Below are 23,694 nucleotides of genomic sequence, written 5' to 3'. Positions count from 1 at the left end.
CAATTGTTAATGCCATTACTGTTAAAGTACAGATTTGAGATGGCCCAGGGAATCCCTTGTGGACTCAGACCCGTGAGCCTTTCTCGGTTCGTCCTGGAGATGGTACTCTTTGGTAGTCTGGAATAAAAATCTCTTAGATAGTTTAGTTTAATTTTAGTTATTCCCCTTTATTTACCAACAGCACTGTTACAACCTAACACTGATACCGCTAAGCCAGGCTAACTAGGTTCTAATAGCCCAGGAGCGTAGGATATCAGCTCTTCAAGAGCCCTAGCAGGCTACTCTGCTGTACTGTCACAAACAGACTTCCTTTATACAAAAAGTTTACAAAAACATTGCATGTTCTTAATTAGACAGATAACAGTGAAGGACAATAACTCGTAAGGGAGAAAAGTTAATTGACAGGTCTGTGTGCGCTTGACTGATCACTCCTACAGGCCCTAAGCCATTCATCAGGTGGAAAAAATCAAATCCAGCCGAGTTCGGCGTCTGCTGGTGAGATAAGTTCCAATCACAGAGAAGTACCTGTCTGAATTAAGTGGGAGATGCCATAAGGTAACCTTGCTCAGCTTGCATGTCAGATACAATTATTTTACCAAATGGCTTCTTAGCAAGGAGGGCAAACTTCTGACCACAAACTGGCTTCCCGACACATTGTGCCAGAATCTCTTCAATGTCAGGTTTAGAATAACTTTTAAGCTTGGAGCAGACTCCTGCTTTTTATCTTAAGCACTGAATCATTCTGTACCTGTGGCTAAGATGTTACAGTAAGTTTGCATTTAAGCTGATTCATTAGTCTCGAATTAAACACGCTTTCTTTTCAGGGTTGTGATTCAAATTCAAATAAGACATAAGATCTGACTAGTTAGAATTGACAGTGTGGCAGTCAAAACAGCAAGTAAGTTAAAGCTTCATCAATGTTACCTTTTTACAGAGTTTGCATTTTATAACCAGTAATGGCTACTCAAAATCATCATAAAGTCTCAACGTGCAATTAAATTCAATCCATTGCAAGTAAGCACAAAGAGTTAATTTCCTACTGGCTTCGGCAGTCCCAGCACCAAAATGGTCTTTCTCTCGAGTGTCTTTTTGAACTCTCAAGTCAGGGACTTGTAATAGAAAAGGTGTTTTTCTTTCTGTGGGAGAAAGTGAGGACTGCAGATGCTGGAGATCAGAGCTTAAAAATGTGTTGCTGGAAAAGCGCAGCAGGTCAGGCAGCATCAAAGGAACAGGAGAATCAACGTTTCTGGCATAAGCCCTTCTTCATTCCTGAAGAAGGGCTTATGCCCGAAACGTCGATTCTCCTGTTCCTTTGATGCTGCCTGACCTGCTACACTTTTCCAGCAACACATTTTTAAGCGTTTTTCTTTCTGTGTCTGCTTAGCTTGCAAGGGGTAATAAGAATCCATTATGACTGATAGGACCTGACCGTTATGATAGTACCGAGTTTTGTTTTGAGGTCAGAATCAAACACTTATTAATTTCACAAGGGAACAACCATGAATGTTATCACTCACTCGGTGTCCTGTTTACACAGATTCACTGATGTTCAGGCAAATGCTCATAATTGCCTCAGAGCTTGGTGAGAACAGATTTTTTTTATCTTCTGCATAACTTGTGTTCCCCTTTTTTCGTGGACATACCCTCCCTCCCTGCCTGTCTGTCTATTTTCTAGTGTGCAACAAATTGTGTTCTATAATTCATTACATTTTAGTCTAAATGTTTAAGGACAAATTTTAAGGCTATAGACTTTCTCATTACCAGTACTCCAGGCAAGCTATTCCACACATCACTGCCTTGTCAGGAATCTTCTGAACTCAAGCAGCTTTATTATTGATAAAAGGAAGATTGTACCTGCAAGTTTCTGGTGATAAGATTGAGTTTTTCCTCAACATTTCTATTGTTGCCCATGATGCCAAATGTTCCTAATTAGTATCAGGCATCAACTGGAAGAAAAAAAATGCCATTCAGTTTTGAAAAGTAATATCAGCTCATATTAGGTTTATCACTGTCAGAGGCCCCACCTTCTTCATGACTTCCCCACTCCCAACCCGACATTTCCATCATCTCTTCCTCTTCCCCACCACACCATCACCTCTCTCTCCCACTCCAGCTCATTATCATCACAGTCTATCCTGTCCCCTCCCACAGCCATCCCTCCATCATCATCAATCCCTCTCCCCGGGGCCGGACCCTCTCCCCGGGGCCGGGCCCCTCTCCCCGGGGCCGGGCCCCTCTCCCCGGGGCCGGGCCCCTCTCCCCGGGGCCGGGCCCCTCTCCCCGGGGCCGGGCCCCTCTCCCCGGGGCCGGGCCCCTCTCCCCGGGGCCGGGCCCCTCTCCCCGGGGCCGGGCCCCTCTCCCCGGGGCCGGGCCCCTCTCCCCGGGGCCGGGCCCCTCTCCCCGGGGCCGGGCCCCTCTCCCCGGGGCCGGGCCCCTCTCCCCGGGGCCGGGCCCCTCTCCCCGGGGCCGGGCCCCTCTCCCCGGGGCCGGGCCCCTCTCCCCGGGGCCGGGCCCCTCTCCCCGGGGCCGGGCCCCTCTCCCCGGGGCCGGGCCCCTCTCCCCGGGGCCGGGCCCCTCTCCCCGGGGCCGGGCCCCTCTCCCCGGGGCCGGGCCCCTCTCCCCGGGGCCGGGCCCCTCTCCCCGGGGCCGGGCCCCTCTCCCCGGGGCCGGGCCCCTCTCCCCGGGGCCGGGCCCCTCCCCCCGGGGCCGGGCCCCTCTCCCCGGGGCCGGGCCCCTCTCCCCGGGGCCGGGCCCCTCTCCCCGGGGCCGGGCCCCTCTCCCCTGTCCCCTGGACCGGATCCCTCTCCCCTCTCCCCGGGGCCGGGCCCCTCTCCCCTGGGCCAGATCCCTCTCCCCTGTCCCCTGGGCCGGATCCCTCTCCCCTCTCCCCTGGGCCGGATCCCTCTCCCCGGGGCCGGACCCTCTCCCCGGGGCCGGGCCCCTCTCCCCGGGGCCGGACCCCTCTCCCCTGGGCCGGATCCCTCTCCCCTCTCCCCGGGGCCGGGTCTCACCATGTGCCGCCTGCTGCCGCTGTCCGTTTGTAAAACGCCGGTTGCATCACCCTCCAAATGGATGTGATCGAGTGAACGCCCTGCGCAGGCGCAGCCAGCACGGCCGAAACAGCATAATCGAGCATCCAAGCATGCGCATGCGCATATCCGTCCGCCCTTGCTCCATGCGGGGAAAGGCTTAGGGTAAACACGTGTGACCCTTATCATAAAGTTGGAATGAGCCAACAGTATAACTAGCAAATGTAACTTTTATTGCCTTGACATGATGGTGAAAGGCAATTACAGGAATAATTTGTTAGTTGGTTAATAAGCAATTATTAAAGAAATGCTGTGCAAAACCAAAATTATAAGGAACACTACACTTTTAAAAATAAATTTCAAGTTTCTAGGTGCCACCTGTATGCTTGAAGAGGTAAAGTAATAGCTTTAGATGGCATAGAGATAAAATATCAATTGTTATTTCATAGCTAACTCTACCCAAACCTGATGAACTGTTTTTGGTACTGGACCTAATCCCTTTTGTGAGTTTGAACCAAATATTTAATATTTTAAAACTAAATCTGTACTCCTTAACTTAAATGAATTTTGAGTTTATAAGTATTTAGTTCTGAATGCTTACTAACTTTTAGAAGTTAAAGTTTCCTGTCAATTTGGACGCTACAGGTATTTATGGAAAGAGGTGTGTTCATTTTTACACAATTCTTAGAATCCAAATATAACTGATTTTTCTTATGGAATGAGGGAATGAAAATATTACAAAATATATTTACAAAATATACTTATTTATTTGAGTTAAAACCATTGCATACTTCATTATAAAATCAGATATTGACAATTTATTTGCCTCAAAGCATGATGTTTCTTTAAAAGGTTTGTCAAATATAAGCTTTTCTGTGAGATAGCAATGAAATTATATGCTTCTCACTCAGTGGAAATTAGGGCTGGCTAATGATCAGGTCAATCCCAGATAGGAGCATAATCTCACAGGAATCATAGAGTCATAGAAGAAAGTGAAGACTGCAGATGCTGGAGATCAGAGTCAAAACGTGTGGCGCTAGAAAAGCACAGCAGGTTAGGCAGCATCTGAGGAGCAGGAGAGTCGACAGTTCGGGCATTATCATTCCCAATGAAGGGCTTATGCCCAAAACATTGACTCTCCTGTTCTTCAGATGCTGCCTGACCTGCTGTGCTTTTCCAGAACCACACAATTCGACATAGAGCCATTGAGTCTTACAGTGGGGAAACAGACCCTTTGGTCCAACTAGTTTATGCTGACCATGCCCCCAAACCAAACTAGTCCCACTTGCCCGTGTTTGGCCATATCCCTCCAAACCTTTCCTATTCATGAACTTTCCAAAATGTCCTTTAAACTGTACCTGCATCCACCACTTCCTCTGGCAGTTCATTCCACACACTAACCACCATCTGTGTAAAAACGTTGTCCCTCGTGTCCTCTCTAGATCTTTCTCCTCTTATCTTGAAAACATGCCCCCTAGTTTTGAACTACACAACCTTAGGGAAAAGACCCTTGCTGTTCATGATTTGGAGATGCCGGTGTTGAACTGACCTGATCCACCTGATGAAGGAGCAACTCTCCGAAAGCTAGTGCTTCCAATTAAACCTGTTGGATTATAACCTGGTGTTGTGTGGTTTTTAATTTGCTATTCATGACCTCATGATTATACAAAGCTCTATAAGGTCACCCATCAGCCTCCTATTCTCCAGTGAAAAATGTTCCACCCTATCTTTACAACTCAAACCTTCCATTCCTGGCAACATCCTAGTAAAACTTTTCTGAATCGTCTCCAATTTAATAACATCCTTCCTATAACAGAGCAACCAGAACTGTACACAGTAGTCCAAAAGCAGCCTCACTAACATCCTGTACAACTGCAACTTGACATCCTAACTCCTAAATTGGAAGGAGTGAACAATGAAGGCAAGTATTTCTTCCTCTCTCTCCTGCTATCCATACCCCTCTCTCTTCTGTTCATTCCCCTCTCCTCATCTCTCTCTGTTCACAAGGGAATTGAGGCACCTGCCAAGATGATTGATATGTGCTAAGCAGGAACTGAAATGTGTCCTACTGGTTTCAGAAAAGTATGAAGTATCAGGTCACAGAGTTAAGAGAGATGTTTGATATTAGCCAAGCAATGTTTAATATTGCAAACATTTTTCTTCTTCATGCTTCATTTGGTTGTGTCTCAATACAGTATGTGAGTTTAAGTCAATTACTTCTAGTAATAAGTGATACAGGTCATAATTTCCCTTGTAATACAAAGACAGGTAAGATTCCATCTGTACCATTTAAAGCAAATCTAAAAATAAACTGCTGTCTATGCTCTCTTATTTGGTGATTTAAAAGTGTCTCCTGCTTTAATGCTACATCTTGTAGAATAGTCTTGAAATAGTAGAAATGTTGAACTCCATGTAATTCATCTATTTTCTGTTCGCCATTGAGGTGCAGCGATATCCATGCTCTAATCCTTGGCTAAATATGTCAAATCCTGTAGTAATTGGATTGAGTTCTGCAAAATAATATTTCTATCTTTGTACAAAGCTAAAAAAACTTAAATATTCATACAGATTTGCAGGAACACATCAACACTGCAAAACCAATTACTTCATATGTACCTAAAAATGTGGTTTAATTCTTTCATATTTTATGCTAGGAAATACATACATTATCCCTTGATTCAAATTAAAATGTTTGAGTTTGCCGATCCTTCTTCCTTATGCTGTTTTGGATCAGGTAGACTGTATGAACAACTTTTGAGAGCGTGAATGGGGCCAGTAACAATACTTACTTAAGGCCATTTTGCCCCACTTGTAAATTGCTTGGGCAAATATCCAAACTAGACAAAGATAAATCTTAAAACTGGGGAAAAAAAACCTCTGGCTCTGAGATCTTTATGTAGCTTTGATGTAACCAAAGGCTGGAATTTGGAGAAATTCTGTATTGTTAATTTGTTAGGGATATTAGGGGGATGTGACACATGAAATTTATCAGTCAGTTATATTACTATTGTTCTGAAGAAGGGTCACTGGACCTGAAATGTTATCTCTGCTTTCTTTCCACAAATGCTGCCAGACTGGCTGAGTTTTTCCAGCAATTTCTGATTTTGTTTCGTATTTCCAGCATTCACAGTTCTTTGGATTGTTTTGGAGATAAACTCCTGTTCAGCAAGTGAATGAAAGGGTACATCGGGTGTAGGCTGGAATGTGGATTGAGATTATAATCCTGTTGGTGGAGAAGGCTCAAGAGTCTTAATGACATACTCCTGTTCCTGGTTCATAGTAACTACCGTCTGTAATCATATGTTTTCTGTCAATGTGCTGATGAAAAGAAAAGTTTCCTCTCCACTACCCCTCTTTATTGCAAAGTATTTGAAAACAGCATTTTGGCCTGAGACAGATTAAAGGTGTGTGCACCAGCGCACCTGCCTAAAAATAACTTGTTTTTTCAAAGAGTGGGAAATGCGTTCTTAACCCTAAAGTTTAGAAGGGCCTCCGATAACAAAACATGGGCACTGCTTTCTCTAAGTACAGAAAAGACACTTGTAGAAGATTTTTTGTTTGTATGTTTGTTCACTAATCCATCCCAACACCCCTTCAAGGTGAATATGCTTTAATGGGTGTATTTATTATTTGAGCCTGTTTTCCAAATTCAGACAAGCCATCCTCTCCACTGCCTTGTAGGTTGTTGCAGCTATGTATTTCATTTTGGTATAAAAAGTTAGATTCTTGACTCAATAACATGCACCCAATGTGGTCTCCTCTACAGCAGGGAGACAGGACGCCTACTTGAGGATCATTTCAGAGAACATCTCTGGGACACCCGTACCAACCAACCTCACCGCCCCATGGCTGACACTTCAACTCCCCCTCCTACTCTGCCAAGGACATGCAGGTCCTGGGCCTCCTCCATCATCAAACCCTTACCACCCAATCCCTGGAGGAAGTTTGTCTCATATTCCACCTTGGGACCCTGCAACCACACAGGATCAATGTGGATTTCACCAGTTTCCTCATTTCCCCTCTCCCCACATTATCCAGTCCCAAGCCTGTCCATCACTTTTCCCTTCTATTCGCTCCACCCTCCTCTCTGACCTATCACCTTCTCCCTCACCTGCATTCTCAGCTACCTTCCCCCCAACCCTCCCCCCTCCCATTTATCTCTCAGTCCCTCAGCCCACACGCCTCATTCCTGATGAAGGGCATATGCCCAAAATGTCAATTCTCCTGCTCCTTGGATGCTGCCTGACCTACTGGGCTTTTCCATCACCACACTCTTGACTCTGATCTCCAGCATCTGCATTCCGCACTTTCCCCCTTGAAGTAAGGGCCAACATTCCATTAACCTTCCTGATTACCTGCTGCACCTGTGTGATAGCTTTCTGTGTTTCATGTACAAGTATCCTCAAGTCCTTTTGCGTTACAGCTTTCTGCAGTTTTTCTCCATTTAAATATACATTGTTCCTTTATTCTTCTTTCTGAATGAACAGCTTCATATTTTCCCACATTATATTCATGTGCCAACTTTTTGCCCACTTAACTTACCATACAATCATAGAATCCCAATGGTGTGGAGGGAGGCAATTTAGCCAATTGGGTCCACACCAACCCTCCAAAAATCAGTATCAGTATTTCTCAGTAATTTGTTTATATCCTTCTCACAACCTGCCTTTTCACCTACCTTAGTGTTGTCTGCAAATTTGACTAATATACATTCATTTCCTTCCATCAAGTCATCATATGCTTTCTAAATTATTAAGCTACACTTATGGGTAAGAGTTCTGAGACAATTTAGGAACGATCAGTTAACCTTGGAGAGAATGTAGTTGAATGATATCTAAACTACATGGGTTAAATTACAAGGAGAGATTAGACTTGTATTTACAGGAATTTAGCAGGCTAAGGAATGATTTAATCAAATTTTTTCAAGATGGCGAGTAAGTAGATAAGGTTACAGTGTCTTATGTGTTTTAGAGGCATTAGGGTAAGAGAACAGAGAGTGAGATGCAATGCCAAGAAGCTGCGGAGAGAGATCAACATTAGCACTAAAACGCCATTCAGAAGTCTGATATCATTGGGGAAGAAGCTTTTCTCGAATCTGTTCATAGATGTATGCAAACTTTTATATCTTCTGCCTGATGGAAGAGAGTATAATTGGGGTGGGAGGGGTCATTGATTATGTTGACTGACAGCTTTTCCGAGGCAGCAGCAACTATGGCTGGTAGGCTGATTTGCGTGACGATCTGGTCTGTGTTCACAACTCACTGTAGATATAATTTTTTCTAGCAGTTGAAGAATCTCGGATTATATTATATGGTGTTAAAATTAGGGCCAAACCATTCAGGAAAGAAATTAAGAATCAACTCAGCACACAAAGAATGACAGCGGTTTGGGGTTTTTCTCTGCAAACAGCAACCAGCTCAATTTTAGTTCTGAGATTAATGGAGTTATTTGTGGATATGGCCAGTGGTGAGTAATGAGTCAGTTTTCATAACAGCCTTGATTTTATTTAATAGCAGAACAGGCTTGAGGGGCTATATGACCCACTTTGCCACATACCCTCATATTTTCTTATGTAATTTGGTGATGAATTTTGTTTCTTAACACTTCTGTGAAATGCCTTGGGACATGTTTATCTCTGACATTTCCAGAAATTGGTTAATTTGAGTATAGGGATGGCAAAATCAGTATCAGAATCTCGGGTCTGGGGAGATTAAAGATTGTAGGCATTTTAAGTCCTAACCAGTTGTCTCCCAGGAAGGTCATGTGTGCAGACATTGGGTGAAGGCAGGCTAGAAATGGATCCAGGGATCTTTCTGCTCTCTGTATGCTGTTCAGTAATCATTTTTTCTAAAGCATTTTCAGTTCATAGTATAGCTTCTGTAAAGATATCGGACCTGTTCAAGATTAAATAAGACATTGATGGGATTTGTAAAGCAACTGTCTTTCCTCTCATTCATGGCCCTGATTGCCTCCAAATTGGATAAAACGGAGCAGACAGGTTGTCCTGCTTACTTAGTTTGGAAACCAGCCATCTTTCTTGCTTGCTGAGAGACAGGTAATTGAGAAAGTTATGAGTTGAAGCATCAAAATAGCTATTAATAGACCACTTAAGATCTTAATTGGTGGTAGGTTGGGCAAGTCTCCAATGGAACTTCTCACTCTAATTAGTGAGGTAGCAAGAAGGGGACAAGTATCCCTCCAGGGCCATCTTACCCAATTACTTCCTCTTTGTCCCATCTCTCTTACCACATCCGGGGATGGGACAATTGCACCCATAATAACAAACAAATAATCTTGGAAAAAATGTCTGTTTCTGTCTCCCACTAAAATCAGGTAGAAAATTTGAACAGTCTTTGTAGCTGTGAATCATATTCTGTAAGAAAACTCTGACTAGAAAAAGAAACTGAAAACATCTTATTGGATCTAAACAAACAGGACAAATGCAAATCTTTTATATCAGGAAATCTTTTATTGATGTTGAATCAATACAATCAAGTAGTTTAGCTTTCAAAGAAGAGTCTGGTTTTCAATTCAAATAAAATAAGAGTGCATTTTACCAGTTACTAGTACAGTGCATATAAGTATTTACAAAAAAAGAACATTTCCTTCTATAATCTGGCAATCAAAGCCATGGAGGGTGAAATTCTTATTTTACTAAACAAGGGAGAATGCCTGTTTTCCTCCATAATTAACAACCCATTAATGATTTGAAATACGATTTCACGTGAAAACAACAGGTTATGAAAAATTGAATATATTACTGAACATTGGAATGCAATTTTGTCATGCTGGAATTGTTATACTGTATTGATATTTGACTTAACAGATTAATAAAGTACAATACATGCTAAAATATTTAGAAGGAAATGTAAGTATTGACTTTATTGTAGAAGAGTGAACTTTTCAGTTTGCTGACTTCCAGCACCAAATTGGCAAAATCATAATTAGATTAATGCTAACAAATTCATACCTATTAACCTTTCCAAGCCTTTTACCTGTGCCTTTGTTTCGATTGACGGAGACTCATATTTTCAATTGTACAATCAAAATGATTAAGGAATGTGAAAGAGCATTTGAGCTATTTCACAATAACTGGAGTGGTTTAGTTTGAAGAAGACATGCATAAAATGGCACATCCCTTTACTTTTAAAAATAATTTAAAAGCAATATAGCTAGTCCTTAAAATTTCCATGATGTATGATTTTCTTGACAGTACTTGTAATTTCAGTATTATGTTATAATGGCTGAAGCAATTACTGTCAGCATGTTGTTTTGAAATTGAATTTTATGCATTTTTAAATTTTATTTCCTTTGTGCTATGTAAAAAGTGATAATTTGATTGTCTTTGTCACAGAATGTGTGCACAATACATTTATGGTTCCATAAAAAGATAGTCAAGGTACAGTCTGTGAAGAATCTTTCAAGTTGGGCATTATTTTCTATGAAAACTATGATGAACTAATGGCCTTTTACATAAAGCTTTGATTCTATGGATGCGATTACCAACACTTAAAGTTAGGCTTAGAAATTCTGCTACATAGCCCCAGTGTTGGGCATTATGAGTGCCATTTTGTGTCGAATATGATCTTTGTGTCACATGTATGTAATTCCATTGCGAGCCAAGGTTCATGCCATTTTGATGAAAACCAGACATGAGATGTCCATCACCCATATCAGATGCAGGCATTAAACCACATGCAAATTAGGGATCAATTCCTTCCTTTGGCTCTCTTTTGCCATTTTGGCTTGCACCTGAGCCAATCGGCATCAGTGTTAATTGCCTTTTGAAAAATCAATGCTCAGCACAGAATGAAAAGGTCAGTGTGCTCACCTTAAACAGTGCCACTCTTAGTTTCAGGATTTCCAACCTCACTCCCAGATAACTTCTAGGCCTCTTTTCAGACTCGTGCTTGGGCCTGATCCTGACCTCCTAGCCCTTACTCAGAAATTGTGCTCAGTGGCTTGCCAACATGGTTGCTAATCCCTCCAATGATCTGTTCTGATCTCCTAACATTCCCCTCCCATCAAAAAAAATTTGTGGTCTCGCCATTTCTCCTCCAGATTGCCTCAAACTGATTCAATCAATCACTCACCTAGACATTATCACACAAGCCTGTGCATGTTCCTATCACTGCACCTTTCATGTGACAGTCAGGTCCAAGACATAAAGTCCCAGATTTCTTAGGCTTCCTAATTTGAGTGCAGGCTTCTGAAAGAGCCAAAAATAGGCTCTGCTCAATTTCTTAGCCAAAAACTATTTTAATTGTAGGGAGTATTAATATTATGTTTCAATGATAGCAAAAATAATCTGCCAAAAATTTTGTAAAAGACTAGTTTATCATAATGTAATTATTATGTCAATTACTTTATACTTGTGCCTTGTAGTTAATTTTGGTGATTATTAGTATATGAACAATTCATGCACTCAAGTATTAGTTAAATTCAATTTTGGGTGAAAATCCTTTAAAATAAATAAATTATTGCTTCTTATAATACTGTTTATATTTTCTTAATTATCCTTTCAGCCTTTGTGCTTGAAAGGTCAAATTACAAGGATTTATTTGGCCAGAGAAAGATACTATTGTTTTAAAGTACAAAAAAAAGGCACTGGTAAGACATTTGAAAATTAACTAACCCAAGTAATTCAATTATAATAATTTTTAGTAAGGTAAAATTCAGTTGAAGAAAATTTACCAAAATTTGTAAACATTTTCAAAGGCATATACAATTAAGCTATATGAGATCAGAAAATGTTTTACATTAGAAAGTTCCTTGAAAACAAATCTAATAATCGGAAATAACATCTGGAACTTTAAAGTGACAGCTACTGCATTTATGCCTCCCTGTGAATAAAACAGCTGTAACTATTGCAAAAATGCCACAGAAACTGTACTGATCCAATCCAACATGAGACAATATATAGTATGGCTTCTACAGAAAACAATGGTCCATCTCTAGAACTCTTTGAACTCAGCATCATATATGCCTCTCATGGATCCTTTATCAGATTTTACAATTGCCATTTTAAAAAAAATGATGCTGTCAAGTCTTAATTTTGTTGTAAATTCCCTTGTCTTAACTTTGAATTTTTTTTTTTGTAATTGTAATTGAGTAGGTTTTGAGTTGAGTTTGAGAAAGACTAAACATTTCACAGTCTTTGACAATGGGAAAATACTGGCGTGTCAGTCCTCTAGTAGAATCAGCCAATTGAATTAAGTTAGTGAGTAACTGAGCTGCACGTATCTGAGAGACACGTGCACGTGTTGATTTTGGTTCAGTAGAGTTTAATGTTTCTACAGATTAGAAAATGTCTGTAGTTCAATGTGAGGGTTTCTTCTGGCACAGTCATTGTATTCCTGATCTCTGGGTCAGGAAGCCTGGGTTCAAGTCACCTATTCCAGAGGTATGTCATGGCATTTCTGGATAGGTTGATTTAAAATGTATATAGTTCACTATACATCATCCTTTAACTGCAATCAAATTGAAACTCAGCAATATTTCAGGTCACCGCAATAACGCAAAATACAAATCATCAAAACAGTACAAAAGAAACACTTATTTTGCACTACATTGCTTAACCTTAGATCTTTTTCTCGCTATCATAACATGTTAGTTTGAAATTTAAAATTCAAGCAAGTGGTGATGATTACCAGTTTGCAATGTTTTCATTCTCACCCAGTTTACAGTGTGTCCAGTTGTCTGAATTCACTATGGATCACCACTCACCATGTATTGCACTTCAAAAGTTATGGTTAAAATAACTAGAATACAACTGGGTAATATAGTTTTGTTTTCTGTCAATGGTACAAATGTGTAGAAACAAGAAAGGTATCCTTAGGTAGAACATTACTCAAGAGTAGGCACAGGGAGTACAAGTAACAGACATCATATTGACTTGCATTGCAAATGAAGTTAAGTTTTGCCTCTAACTGCTCATATAAATGCAACAGTTCTATATTTAATCCATTGCAACATAAGCTGGAGACACGTGCAGCCACTAGTTGAAATGTCTGCCATGTTGTTGTTATACTTTATTGGTTGTCACCGAGAGGCTTTTAAGGCTTCTTCAAAACTGGAAAAATGTAGCAACAGACAATAACACATGTGCTTTTTCCAGTGATACTCTGTCTCTCTTGATACAGTTTATTACTACACAATATATATATCCACTAATTCAAGTTGATCAACGTTATGTTGGGCAAAGTAGGAATCCTGAGAAAGAGGAATGGATGTATTCAGTAGAATATAACCCATTGGCTTGGTCTGAAGGCATCTGGACCCATACTTGGTCATGCTCTTTAAGTTCCAGTACAGCACTTCCCGATGCTTGGTCAAGGTATCCTTTCTTATATTCATCATATGTGTATGTTGCAGGCACGTTATTCTTATACAGTGCCACCCAAATATTGGTTCCCTTGACATGCACATGATAAGCAAAATAGTAGACGCCTGGTATTTGACACGTGAATAGTCCAGTTGCAGGATTGTATCCACTTTGTCCATTGTACAAAATCCTGTCAAACTTAATGGGTGCCCCTGATGGTGGAAATGGTTTTGTCAAAATTGCTGTGAAGGCAGGAGCTACCTTTGCAGAGATTTCTCCTATTCCATAATCTGGTTTTCCATTCCCTGGTATTTTTGCACCGTCCACAGCTCCATCTACCTGAAGGCCTGATACACCTGTTAATTCCCCATTAATGAGAAGTCCCGGTGGGCCTGGTGGACCAGGTGGCCCTGGAGGACCTTGGGCTCCATTCATTCCTTGTATTCCAGGACTTCCAGGCTGACCCATTGGTCCTGTCCTTCCTGGTTCACCTACTATGCCTTCTCCTGGCAAACCTGGTGGTCCTCTTTCTCCTTTGGGACCTGGTAAACCTGTAGGTCCTATTGGTCCCGAAGGCCCCTGAAGACCAGGTATTCCTGAAGAGCCCCTTGGTCCAGGTTGACCTGCCTGCCCTGGTTCCCCTTTGGGTCCTACAGGACCAGCTATCCCTGGTGCTCCAGGGACCCCTGTATGCCCAGCTTCACCTTTTTGACCAATTTTGCCTGGTGATCCTGGAGGCCCACGCAAACCTTTCTCTCCAGACACACCCGGTTTCCCAGGTAACCCATTCTGTCCATGGTCACCTTGCATTCCTTTCAGACCTGGTGGCCCAATGATCCCAATGTCACCTTTGACACCTGGAATACCTGGTTTCCCCATGAATCCTTTAGGACCCACAGGGCCTGGAGGGCCCTGCTCCCCCATAGCTCCAGGTTCACCATCCAAGCCATTTAATCCTGGTTCACCATTGATTCCTGGGGCACCAGGTTTCCCAGGAAGGCCCCGCTCACCTTTAAGTCCATTTATTCCAGGCTTTGCATATGTTGGTGGTCCAGGCAGACCACGAACACCAGGAGGTCCCACCTCCCCCTTTTGACCTTTAGATCCCGGAATTCCTGATAACCCATTCTGACCTGGCTTTCCCATGCCATTCAATCCTGGCTTTCCTGCTGGCCCCTGAGGACCAGGTGGACCTGGAAGTCCTGATTCACCTGGTGGTCCTTCTTCCCCTTTCTCACCAGGGGCACCAGGTAAACCATTAATTCCTGGTTTTCCTCTTGCAGGCTGGCCCGGAGGTCCAGGCTTACCTGGTGCCCCTTCCTTACCTCTCGGACCTGGAGCACCAGGTTTGCCGTACCCATTTTCACCTTTGGGACCACGCTCCCCTGGGGGACCACGTTCTCCCTTTAGACCCGGCTCTGCTCTAAGCCCTGGTGATCCATCCGCTCCTGGAGCTCCTGGCTTACCAACGACAGAGAAACCTGAAGGCCCAGGTAATCCTGGGGGCCCCGGAAGGCCTCTGGGTCCCATATCCCCTCTTGGTCCAATATCGCCTTTAGGTCCTGGAATTCCCCTAATACCTGGTTTACCGGGTTGTCCTGGAATTCCTGGTTTTCCAAAGCTTGCCAGCCCTGGTGCTCCAGGTGGTCCAGTCCGTCCTGGAAGACCTGGCTTTCCATTTCCTGGTTTCCCTGGAATTCCCGGCAATCCAGGAGGTCCTCTTGGCCCAGGTTTTCCTGGAGCACCTTTCTCACCTCTGAGGTCAGAGGGAAGAATCACTGGAATTTCTGTTTCAATTTTAAAAAAATGGAAAAGACATGTCAATTATTACAAGTTAATTTACAATGAAATATTACTTCATGGCTTTTGACTGAACAGATACTCTAAATTATGAGAATTTAGTAATGCTTTTAAAATACCTGTTTCTTATCAATTTTCAATTAAGTTTCAAAATGGACAGTTGTAGTTTCATTGTCCACAAAATAGCAGTGGAAATTCTTAAGTTTTAGTTTTGAAGTCTTCTGCAGTTAGCAACAATTATAAAATGAAAACACTGCAGATGCTGAAAATCTGACAAAAAGGAATTGCTGAAAATATTCAGCAGGTCAGACAGCATCTGTGGAGAGGGAAACAAAGATAATTGGCTGAATTTTACAAGCCACCTATAAGCAGAAACACTGTAAAGGAAGTGCGCACTACCTGTCTGTTGACTCATCACAACTTAATGCATGAATAACCTGTGTCTGGACAGCTTGCCCACAACCCAAGTAAAGTCCTTAAGTAGGCAATTAAGTAATGGTTTCCTCGCACCACCACTCAGATTTAATGGGTGTTAATGAGGTTTGACACTGTTATGTTATTTTTACCTAGCTAAATGTAAAGTCATAGGTTTATGGTTTAATGGTTGCTTTAATGACTTAGACTAATGTAAACTTAGGCTGACAAATGTGCAAATACATTTGAAGAGGACACAGTTTTCACTTAAAGAAACAGCAATATTTTAAAATTGTTTAGTTTTGAAACTTAAAGTATGTAATAGCTCTATCTATTACAATTCTTTGGTGATTTTGAGCAATAATTTGTTTCAGGCATCAACAGTTATTTCATAGTAACACATAGTTCTTTTCTTTAAAAAGATATTGATAGGTTTTGAGGAACAGATGCATCAGTTGGGAGATTCGGGATGATGGGTAATCACTAGGAGGTGACACTACATACTCTAAACAAATGCATTCATGGTTTTCCTGGCATGATCTTGAGAATAATCTATGCAGTTAGTAAACTAAGCTGTCATAAAGGGTGTGATCTTACAAAGTGATCAGTATGTCAAAGAATGAATCAGGAGACAGTAAGAAGTGATGATTACATTTCAAGAAACAAATCAGAATTGAGGCCATATTGTTTAGCTAATAAGTGGTTACTAAGTGGTGATTCTTTGTGGTTCCTTGTGCCAAAAGAGATACCAAGGAGGAGAAAAAGAGACCCGTGCCCAATTGACCAGTGTCAAGAATTGATAACCCGGAATGGATCAGCTGAAAATCATTGCTTTTACTAAGTATTGACAATAGACCATAGACAATAGACAATAGGTGCAGAGTAGGCCATTCTGTCCTTCGAACCACCACCACCATTCATTATGATCATGGCTGATCATCCTCAATCAGTATCCTATTCCTGCTTTATCCCCATAACCCTTGATTCCACTATCCTTAAGAGCTCTATCCAACTCTTTCTTGAAAGTATCCAGAGACTTGGCCTCCACAGCTTTCTGTGGCAGAGCATTCCATACACCCACAACTCTCTGGGTGAAGAAGTTTCTCCTCAACTCTGTTCTAAGTGGCCTACCCCTTATTTTTAAACTATGTCCTCTGGTTCAGGACTCACCCATCAGCGGAAATATGCTTCCTGCCTCCAGAGTGTCTTTTGTACATTTTATAATAAAATTAATAAATTCTATAAAGCTTGTAAAGACAAATTTATACTTGGCATGGTTCTTGCAATAAACAAAGACGAGTAAACTGAGTTCTCTAAACCCAGATTAATTGTAATTGACTTAGATCTGAAAATTAAAGTAAAATTGAAGCTCTAAATCCTACACTGTGGGCTGCTGTGAAAAGTGGGGGAGGCCTCCTTTCCAGGTCCTAGGTACAACTGGAGGAGAAAGTGAGGTCTGCAGATGCTGGAGATCAGAGCTGAAAATGTGTTGCTGGAAAAGCGCAGCAGGTCAGGCAGCATCCAGGGAACATGAGAATCGACGTTTCGGACATAAGCCCTTCTTCAGGAACAACTGGAGGCAATCGTCCCAACAGTAGCATCCCATCCACCATGTGTTTTCTCTCTCTCTCTCCCCTTCTCTCTCTCCGTCTTTCTCTCCCCCCCCCCCACTCCCATCGCCACTGACTCATTCATCATGACCCCAACTCTGCTCCCAATCATTGCCTGTCATTGGACCTTGTTTTGAGAAAGGTTTTGAACTGGGCATGCAAGCCTGAAGAGTTCTGATAGATCCAAAAGTAAGCGTTGAAGAGTAACCTTTGGTGAGTAGATATTGTTCGATGGCATAATGGAGGTTTCCTTTCATGAAGTGGAAGATGATAAGAACAGCAGTTGACTGGACTGTATTTGTTTTGCTTTTACAGATATATAATATTTGGTCAGCTTTCCATATTATCAAGAAGGTGCTACTGCCAAAGCTGCAAACAAAGTGTAAGAATAATCTAGAACATATCCACCTAAAGACTCTGGATGCAGGATCAAAGGAAACTTGCAAGACTGAGATCAAAGAGTTTTGAGAGGTAGCATTATCAATGACATAGGATAAAGGTGGACAATTAGCGTTGAAGTGCTGATTAGCCAAAAATGAGGTTGAATGGGGGAGCAGGCTCAAGGAGCTGAATGGCCATTGTCTATCACTGTGTTCCTATGCTCTGGAATAACTTGGTTGCAGTGTTTTGAGGCATGCAGCACTAAACCTAGTACTTTATCAGATCAATCAAATTCACTCTATCCACTTTACTCTGCTACATCTTAACTGAATGTACAGAGAACTAAATTACATTGACATTGGCATTTATGGTAGCTATGGTCTATGGGTGAGACTGAGTAGAATTTGCTGTCACTTTTGATGAAATTCATTTAAAGATAATTTTCTCTGTGTTCACATGCACACTTCTTCAGGACAGGAATATACCTAATCCTGTTCCTTTCAGTTGCTTTAGTTTTCAGCATGCTTCTGAACTGGGCATATTCAAGCTCAAGAACTTTACTGCAGTGAGGTGAAAAGAACAGTTCTTTTTTGGAGTGAAACACCAGAGACTACTCCCCAGTGTTGAGAACGATAGCCTAGAGACAATGAAAGAAAAATAATGGGAGGGTAGGAATGATTGGGAAGAAATTGCTTCATCTTCGAAAGATTATCAAGATAATTGTGCACACATTTTAGTTTATTTTACCAAGTTGCTTAGCAGTGCATCTTAACAGGATTCTGTTGTGCATTTGACAGATGAAATATTATGGAGAATGTGCAACCCTCTGCAACTGTTTACTGAAACATAAGTTTTTTTTAACAAAACACTGATCACTACGCAATATGCCTTCCTGTAAGTAGGACAGGCACATTGATGAAATGGGAAAAACAACAAACATTGAGCCAATGTGAGGTCATTGAATGTTGAATTTTTCAGAACCATAAAAAAATGACAATTTCTGAAACTGCCTGGGATAGGTTTTGCTTTTTTTCCTTTCATCTGTCACTGTGCAGGTTCATTTTGTGCAAGAGTCTGTTTATCAGATGACCTTTCTTAATCCTGTATTATTTTCTCCAGAATCATCCAATGTGGAGGTGTGGCTATGTCTCAATTTCAATATTCCTCATGGGCAATTAGGAATGGGAATTAAATGCTGACTTAGACTGCAACACCTGTATTCCATGAATGAATAAACAAAAATCAACTTATTTGGTTGGGATTGCACGCCAACCAGTTTGGCACTTGCTCTTCTTGAGTTTATGATGTTGCTCCAATGGGCTACCCATTGGGAATTTCTCTTTTTTTTATTGGAAGATGTTGGGATTAAATTAAAAGATACCAGATAAATTGGATTTTCCCCACTTGACCAGTACCCTCTCACTGACACCCCCCACCCTCTCCCCCCACCACCCATTTACCTCCTAGATTAGAGGCACACTTACCTGGCAAACATCATGCAGAAATACATTATACAGTATTCTCAAATTACCCTTCTCTGTCGCCATAAAGACATTCTGCAATATTGCCTTGTGCAGAGGATACCTTTGAACAGCATGGAACAAGTTTACAGGCCATCTTCACATTGTCACCTTCTTTTACGTGGCTTTCACTTCATCAGTAATCTAACTAGGTGTTGAGTTGGGCATTATTGTTACATTGCCCAACTAACATTCAGAATATCTGTCTATCTCTCTTGAAAATTATATATTTCATATATGTAATTGAGCAGAAATCAGTAACCATAATATGAACACAATTTTACAAGAGAGTTCCTAACCGTCAGACAATTTGAAGTTGTTACTCACATTCTAACCACAGTAGTCTTCCTCGGTTACCCTATCAAAAATGTTCATAAGATTAATACTTAGCTCATTCGTTGATTGATCATGTGTTGCAAGAGTATAACCAATAAGATTCCCATGTGACCAAAGCAAAGCCAGAAAAACAATAGGACCTGTACAGTTCATGTTGCACTCTAAGTCATCTGTTTAAAGCAATACGTACTAGAAATAGGGACTAGACACTGGAATGTGTATCATATGGTAGCTATTTATAATTAATAAATGGATATACATTAATGCACAAGAGAGATACAACAATTCCATAGTTATTATTCTTATGTAAAACTCCAGACAAATGACTACCAGTTTGTCATAGAGATGTACAGCACAGAAAAAGACCCTTTGGTCCAACTTGTCCATGCTGCTCAGGTATCCCAACCTAATCTAGTCCCATTTGTCAGTACTTGCCCCATATCCCTCTAAATCCTTTCCATTCATATACCCATCCAAATGCCTTTTAAATGCTAGAATTGTATCAGCCTGCACCACTTCCTCTGGCAACTCATTTTATACACACACCACCCTCTGCATGAAAAAGTTCCCCCTGAGGTGCCTTTTATTTCTTTCCCCTCTCACCCTAAACCTGTGCCCTCAAGTTCTGGACTCCCCCAGCCCAGGGAACAAACCTTTTCTGTTATCCTATCCATGCCCCTCATGATTTTATAAACCTCTATCAGGTCACCCCTCAGCCTCCGACGCTCCACGGAAAGAAGCCCCAGCCTATTCAGTCTCTCCCTGTGGCTCAAATCCTCCAACATCCTTGCAAATCTTTTTTGAACCCTTTCAAGTTTCACAACATTCTTCCGATAAGAAGGAGCCCAGAATTGTACGCAATATTCCAAAAGCAGCCTAACTAGTGTAGCTCCAAGACCACTTGACCTGTCTTCAAGTACTGGATTGTATTTCTGTGTATTCAGCTTTATGGCATGTCTAAAGAGGAGTTGATATGCATTATGTATTAGACCATGACTAAACTGTAAACTTCTAAAATACATTTCCATTGTCACCTTGTTGCTTTATGAATTTTGATGTGAAATTTTAATTGGGAGTGTGTTACATCAGAAAGTTGCTAGAGATAACTACTTTGTGAAACAGGCAGAAAACAGGAGGTTGACAGGTGGGTATGGAAATCCCACAGTCCAAAGATGTGCAGGTCAGGTGAATTGGCCATGCTAAATTGCCCATAGTATTAGGAGCATTAGTTAGAAGGAAATGGGTCTGGGTGGGTTACTCTTCGGAGGATCGGTGTGGACTGGTTGGGTCAAAAGGCCTGTTTCCACATTGTAGGGAATCTAATCAATAACAGCTGATCAAGAGAAGGTAAATTGTAGTAAGAGGGTTCTGGATGGTCTCTTGGGATGGTATCTGGTGGCACAAGGCACTTTGTGGGTATCAGGGGAGTATTTCAGCTTGATGAACTAGTTGGTCCGTTTCTGCCTGTCAGTTTCAAATGGTAATATGTACAACCTCAAATTTTAATGCCTGTTTCCAAATTCAAAATATAAGATAATAATTTGGACCATGACAAAAGAATATCATGTAAACTAATTACATAATGTTTCATTATTTTTATTATATCACGTAAGAAAGGATCTAGCATTGAGACTTTGGCAGTACCACTTACAATGCAACTTTAATTTCAGCAATATGCACACACCCTAATACTTTGCTCATTTTGCTGCATTGTTTTGTATTATTTGCTCTGCTGCAATATATCTTATCAAATGCTTTCTGAACATGCACATGCATGACCATGTACTGAACTTCTTTTATCCATGAAATAATTTGAAAAAAACTTCAATAAAAACGTTGACTATCTCTTGCTGCTAAAAAAATTATGGTGGCTCATCTTTAAAAATTATAAAACCATAATGGGTGGCACTGTGGTTAGCACGGCTGCCTCATAGCGCCAGAAACCCATGTACAATTCTAACAACAGGTGACTGTATGTGTGGAGTTTGCACATTCTCCCCTCATCTGTATGGATTTCCTCCAGGTGCTCCAGTTTCCCTCTCACAGTCCAAAGATGTGCAGGTTATGTGGATTGACTGTGCTAAACTGCCTCATAGTGTGCAGACTACATGGATTAACCATGGTAAACAGGGTTATGGGAATGGAGGTTCTGAGTGGGATGCTCTTCGGAGGATCAGGGCAGATTCAATGGATAAAATGGTCTCTATCGGCACTGATGGATTTGAAGAATTTGCATAAAACTGACATTTAACTAATTGTCCTTTAATTACTCATTTAGCTTTCCCTTATTGATGGGAAATGATACTGTCCAATATCTAAAGCAGCCAAATATATTAGTGACTTGACTCAAAAGTTGCAAACCATCTGATTAGCTGACAACTTCTGCCAACCTGGGACACCAGTGCCAAAGCATACATTAGGCCAAGAAACTTTTCCACATTCGTAACAAGTGAAGTGGCACATGTTCAGGTAAGTTATCTTAGCAGTGGAAGTTTATTTGCTGCTAAACATGACCTCTCCACATTTTCACAAAGAATGGGAAAATCATGCCCGAAGCGTTTGCAAGGTAACAACAATTTTCATCTGTAAAACATCTTTAATGTAAAATAAAATCCCAAGGTAAAAAAAGAAAGGAAATGTTTAGGGAAATGAGAGGCAGACACAAAAATGTGCTCTTGAACTGTTCTTGCAGGAAGAGGCTGAGGCAATTATGTAGTGTGGTTTAGAAAGGAAATTCCAGAGGACAGGAGCAATGCAGCTGAAAGCTCTGGTGCAAATTTTCGACAGGACTGGATATTTGAGAATGCACAAAAAATGAGAGTCAAACACTAAACAGCATGGAAAGGTTGAAATATCATCAAAGATATGCAACATTCTTGCTTTCTAATTATATCTTGGGACTGATGTGTGTAAGCAAGCACACTATTTCTGAGGTTTTAGTTGAATTTGGAAAAAATACTTTAAGCTTGGGACATCTATTTGCACTTGTGGACTTTTGTGTGCCTGCATTTTTAAAAATAAAACTCTAACAATACTAACATATAGTGATTACTAAATCCAATACAACAAGTAACCAAAACATTCTACACTAATGGAAAACATATTATTCATCAGTGCATTGCTATGTCAAACATAACACTTAACAGTAATGTTCATATCCATGTAGTACTTATGAAAATCAAATATAACATGTAACTATGATATTCTATACATTGCATAATACCTCATTCATTTGTGCATTGCTATGTCAAATGTAACAGTAAACCGGGATAGTTCTTACCAAGTTCTTAGTTTGACCTTTGTCCAAAATCTCTCTCTTCTGCCTACTTAAAAGAGCGGATTAAGATCAGAACTCATGAAAACATTTCAATTGGATGGGCCCAATAATCTTTGACAATTTCTCCATTAACAGGAATCCAATGAATTTTACAATATAAGAACATAAGTCACAGGAAATAAGAGCAGGAAGAAAGCACGTGGCTAAGGGATTGGTGTGGGAAGGAGGGATTCCACTTCATTGGGGCATTGGCATCAGTTTTGGAACCGGGGGGATCTGTACCGTTGGTACGGTCTCCACCTGAACCGATCAGGTACCAATGTTCTAGCGAAGAGGATAAATAGGGTGGTCAGTAGGACTTTAAACTTCTGAGTTGGGGGGAAGGGAAAGTGAAAGCGACAGGGAGTATGGAGTTAAATGGAAAGATAAGCGGCAGGATAGCATATGTGCAGGCAGATTTAAACTTGAGACAGACTGGGAATGCAGCAAAAAGGAAGGATAACTTAGGACATCTTATGACTTCCAATATCTAATGATAAGAAAGTTAGCATTAAGGCACTTTACCTGAATCCTCGTGGCATTCATAACAAAGCAGACGAACTAATGGCACAGATCATCGTGAATGATTATGATGTGGTAGGCATCACAGACGTGGTTACAGGGGGATCAGGACTGGCAGTTAAACATCCAAGGGTTTTCAACTTAGCGAAAAGACAGGGAGGTGGGCAGAGGGGGCGGGGTTGCCTTGTTAGTTAAGAACAAAATTAAATCTATGGCACTGAATGACATAGCGTCGGATGATGTGGAGTCTGTGTGGGTGGAATTGAGGAACCACAAAGGCAAAAAAAACATAATTGGAGTTGTGTATAGACCTCCTAACAGTGGTCAGGACCAGGGGCGCAACATGTACCGGGAAATAGAAAAGGCATGTCAGAAAGGCAAGGTCACAGTGATCATGGGAGACTTCAATATGCAGGTGGACTGGGTAAATAATGTTGCCAGT

At 41.3% G+C, this 23,694-nt stretch overlaps 3 protein-coding genes across 7 annotated transcripts in view; all 3 read right to left on the bottom strand.

Moving 5' to 3' along the window:
- The window catches only part of yars1 (tyrosyl-tRNA synthetase 1), a 42,357-nt gene extending 39,242 nt beyond the window's left edge, over positions 1-3,115 (bottom strand). Inside the window, exons 1-2 of the mRNA XM_043717633.1 lie at positions 3,012-3,115; positions 1,855-1,946 (exon numbers count right to left, since the gene is read on the bottom strand). Of these exons, the coding sequence (XP_043573568.1) occupies positions 1,855-1,911 (57 nt within the window). The 5' untranslated portion in view covers positions 1,912-1,946; positions 3,012-3,115. The remainder of the gene's footprint in view (positions 1-1,854; positions 1,947-3,011) is intronic.
- Positions 2,169-3,014, bottom strand: LOC122563383 (spidroin-2-like). The gene has a single exon (XM_043717124.1). The coding sequence runs from the start codon at positions 3,012-3,014 to the stop codon at positions 2,169-2,171; it is 846 nt and encodes a 281-aa protein (XP_043573059.1).
- Positions 3,116-9,489: 6,374 nt separating the features above from the next.
- Positions 9,490-23,694, bottom strand: part of col8a2 (collagen, type VIII, alpha 2) — a 180,339-nt gene continuing 166,134 nt past the window's right edge. For 4 of the 5 annotated variants that reach the window (XM_043717630.1, XM_043717629.1, XM_043717628.1 and 1 more), the window contains one exon: positions 9,490-15,140. In XM_043717630.1, the coding sequence (XP_043573565.1) occupies positions 13,219-15,140 (1,922 nt within the window). In that variant the 3' untranslated portion in view covers positions 9,490-13,218. Of the gene's footprint in view, positions 15,141-15,552; positions 15,593-23,694 lie in introns of those variants that run through there. The other variant, XM_043717631.1, reaches the window with a different exon arrangement.

This window comes from Chiloscyllium plagiosum, chromosome 27 (genome assembly GCF_004010195.1).
Source record: "Chiloscyllium plagiosum isolate BGI_BamShark_2017 chromosome 27, ASM401019v2, whole genome shotgun sequence".
NCBI classification, from domain to species: domain Eukaryota; kingdom Metazoa; phylum Chordata; class Chondrichthyes; order Orectolobiformes; family Hemiscylliidae; genus Chiloscyllium; species Chiloscyllium plagiosum.
The sequence above is the reverse complement of the archived record's forward strand: the minus strand, read 5'-3'. Positions and strand labels throughout refer to the sequence as shown.

What these genes read in the sequence shown, in the direction of transcription:
- LOC122563383 (XM_043717124.1), bottom strand. Translation starts at nt 3,014, where the DNA reads ATGGTGAGACCCGGCCCCGGGGAGAGGGGAGAGGGATCCGGCCCAGGG.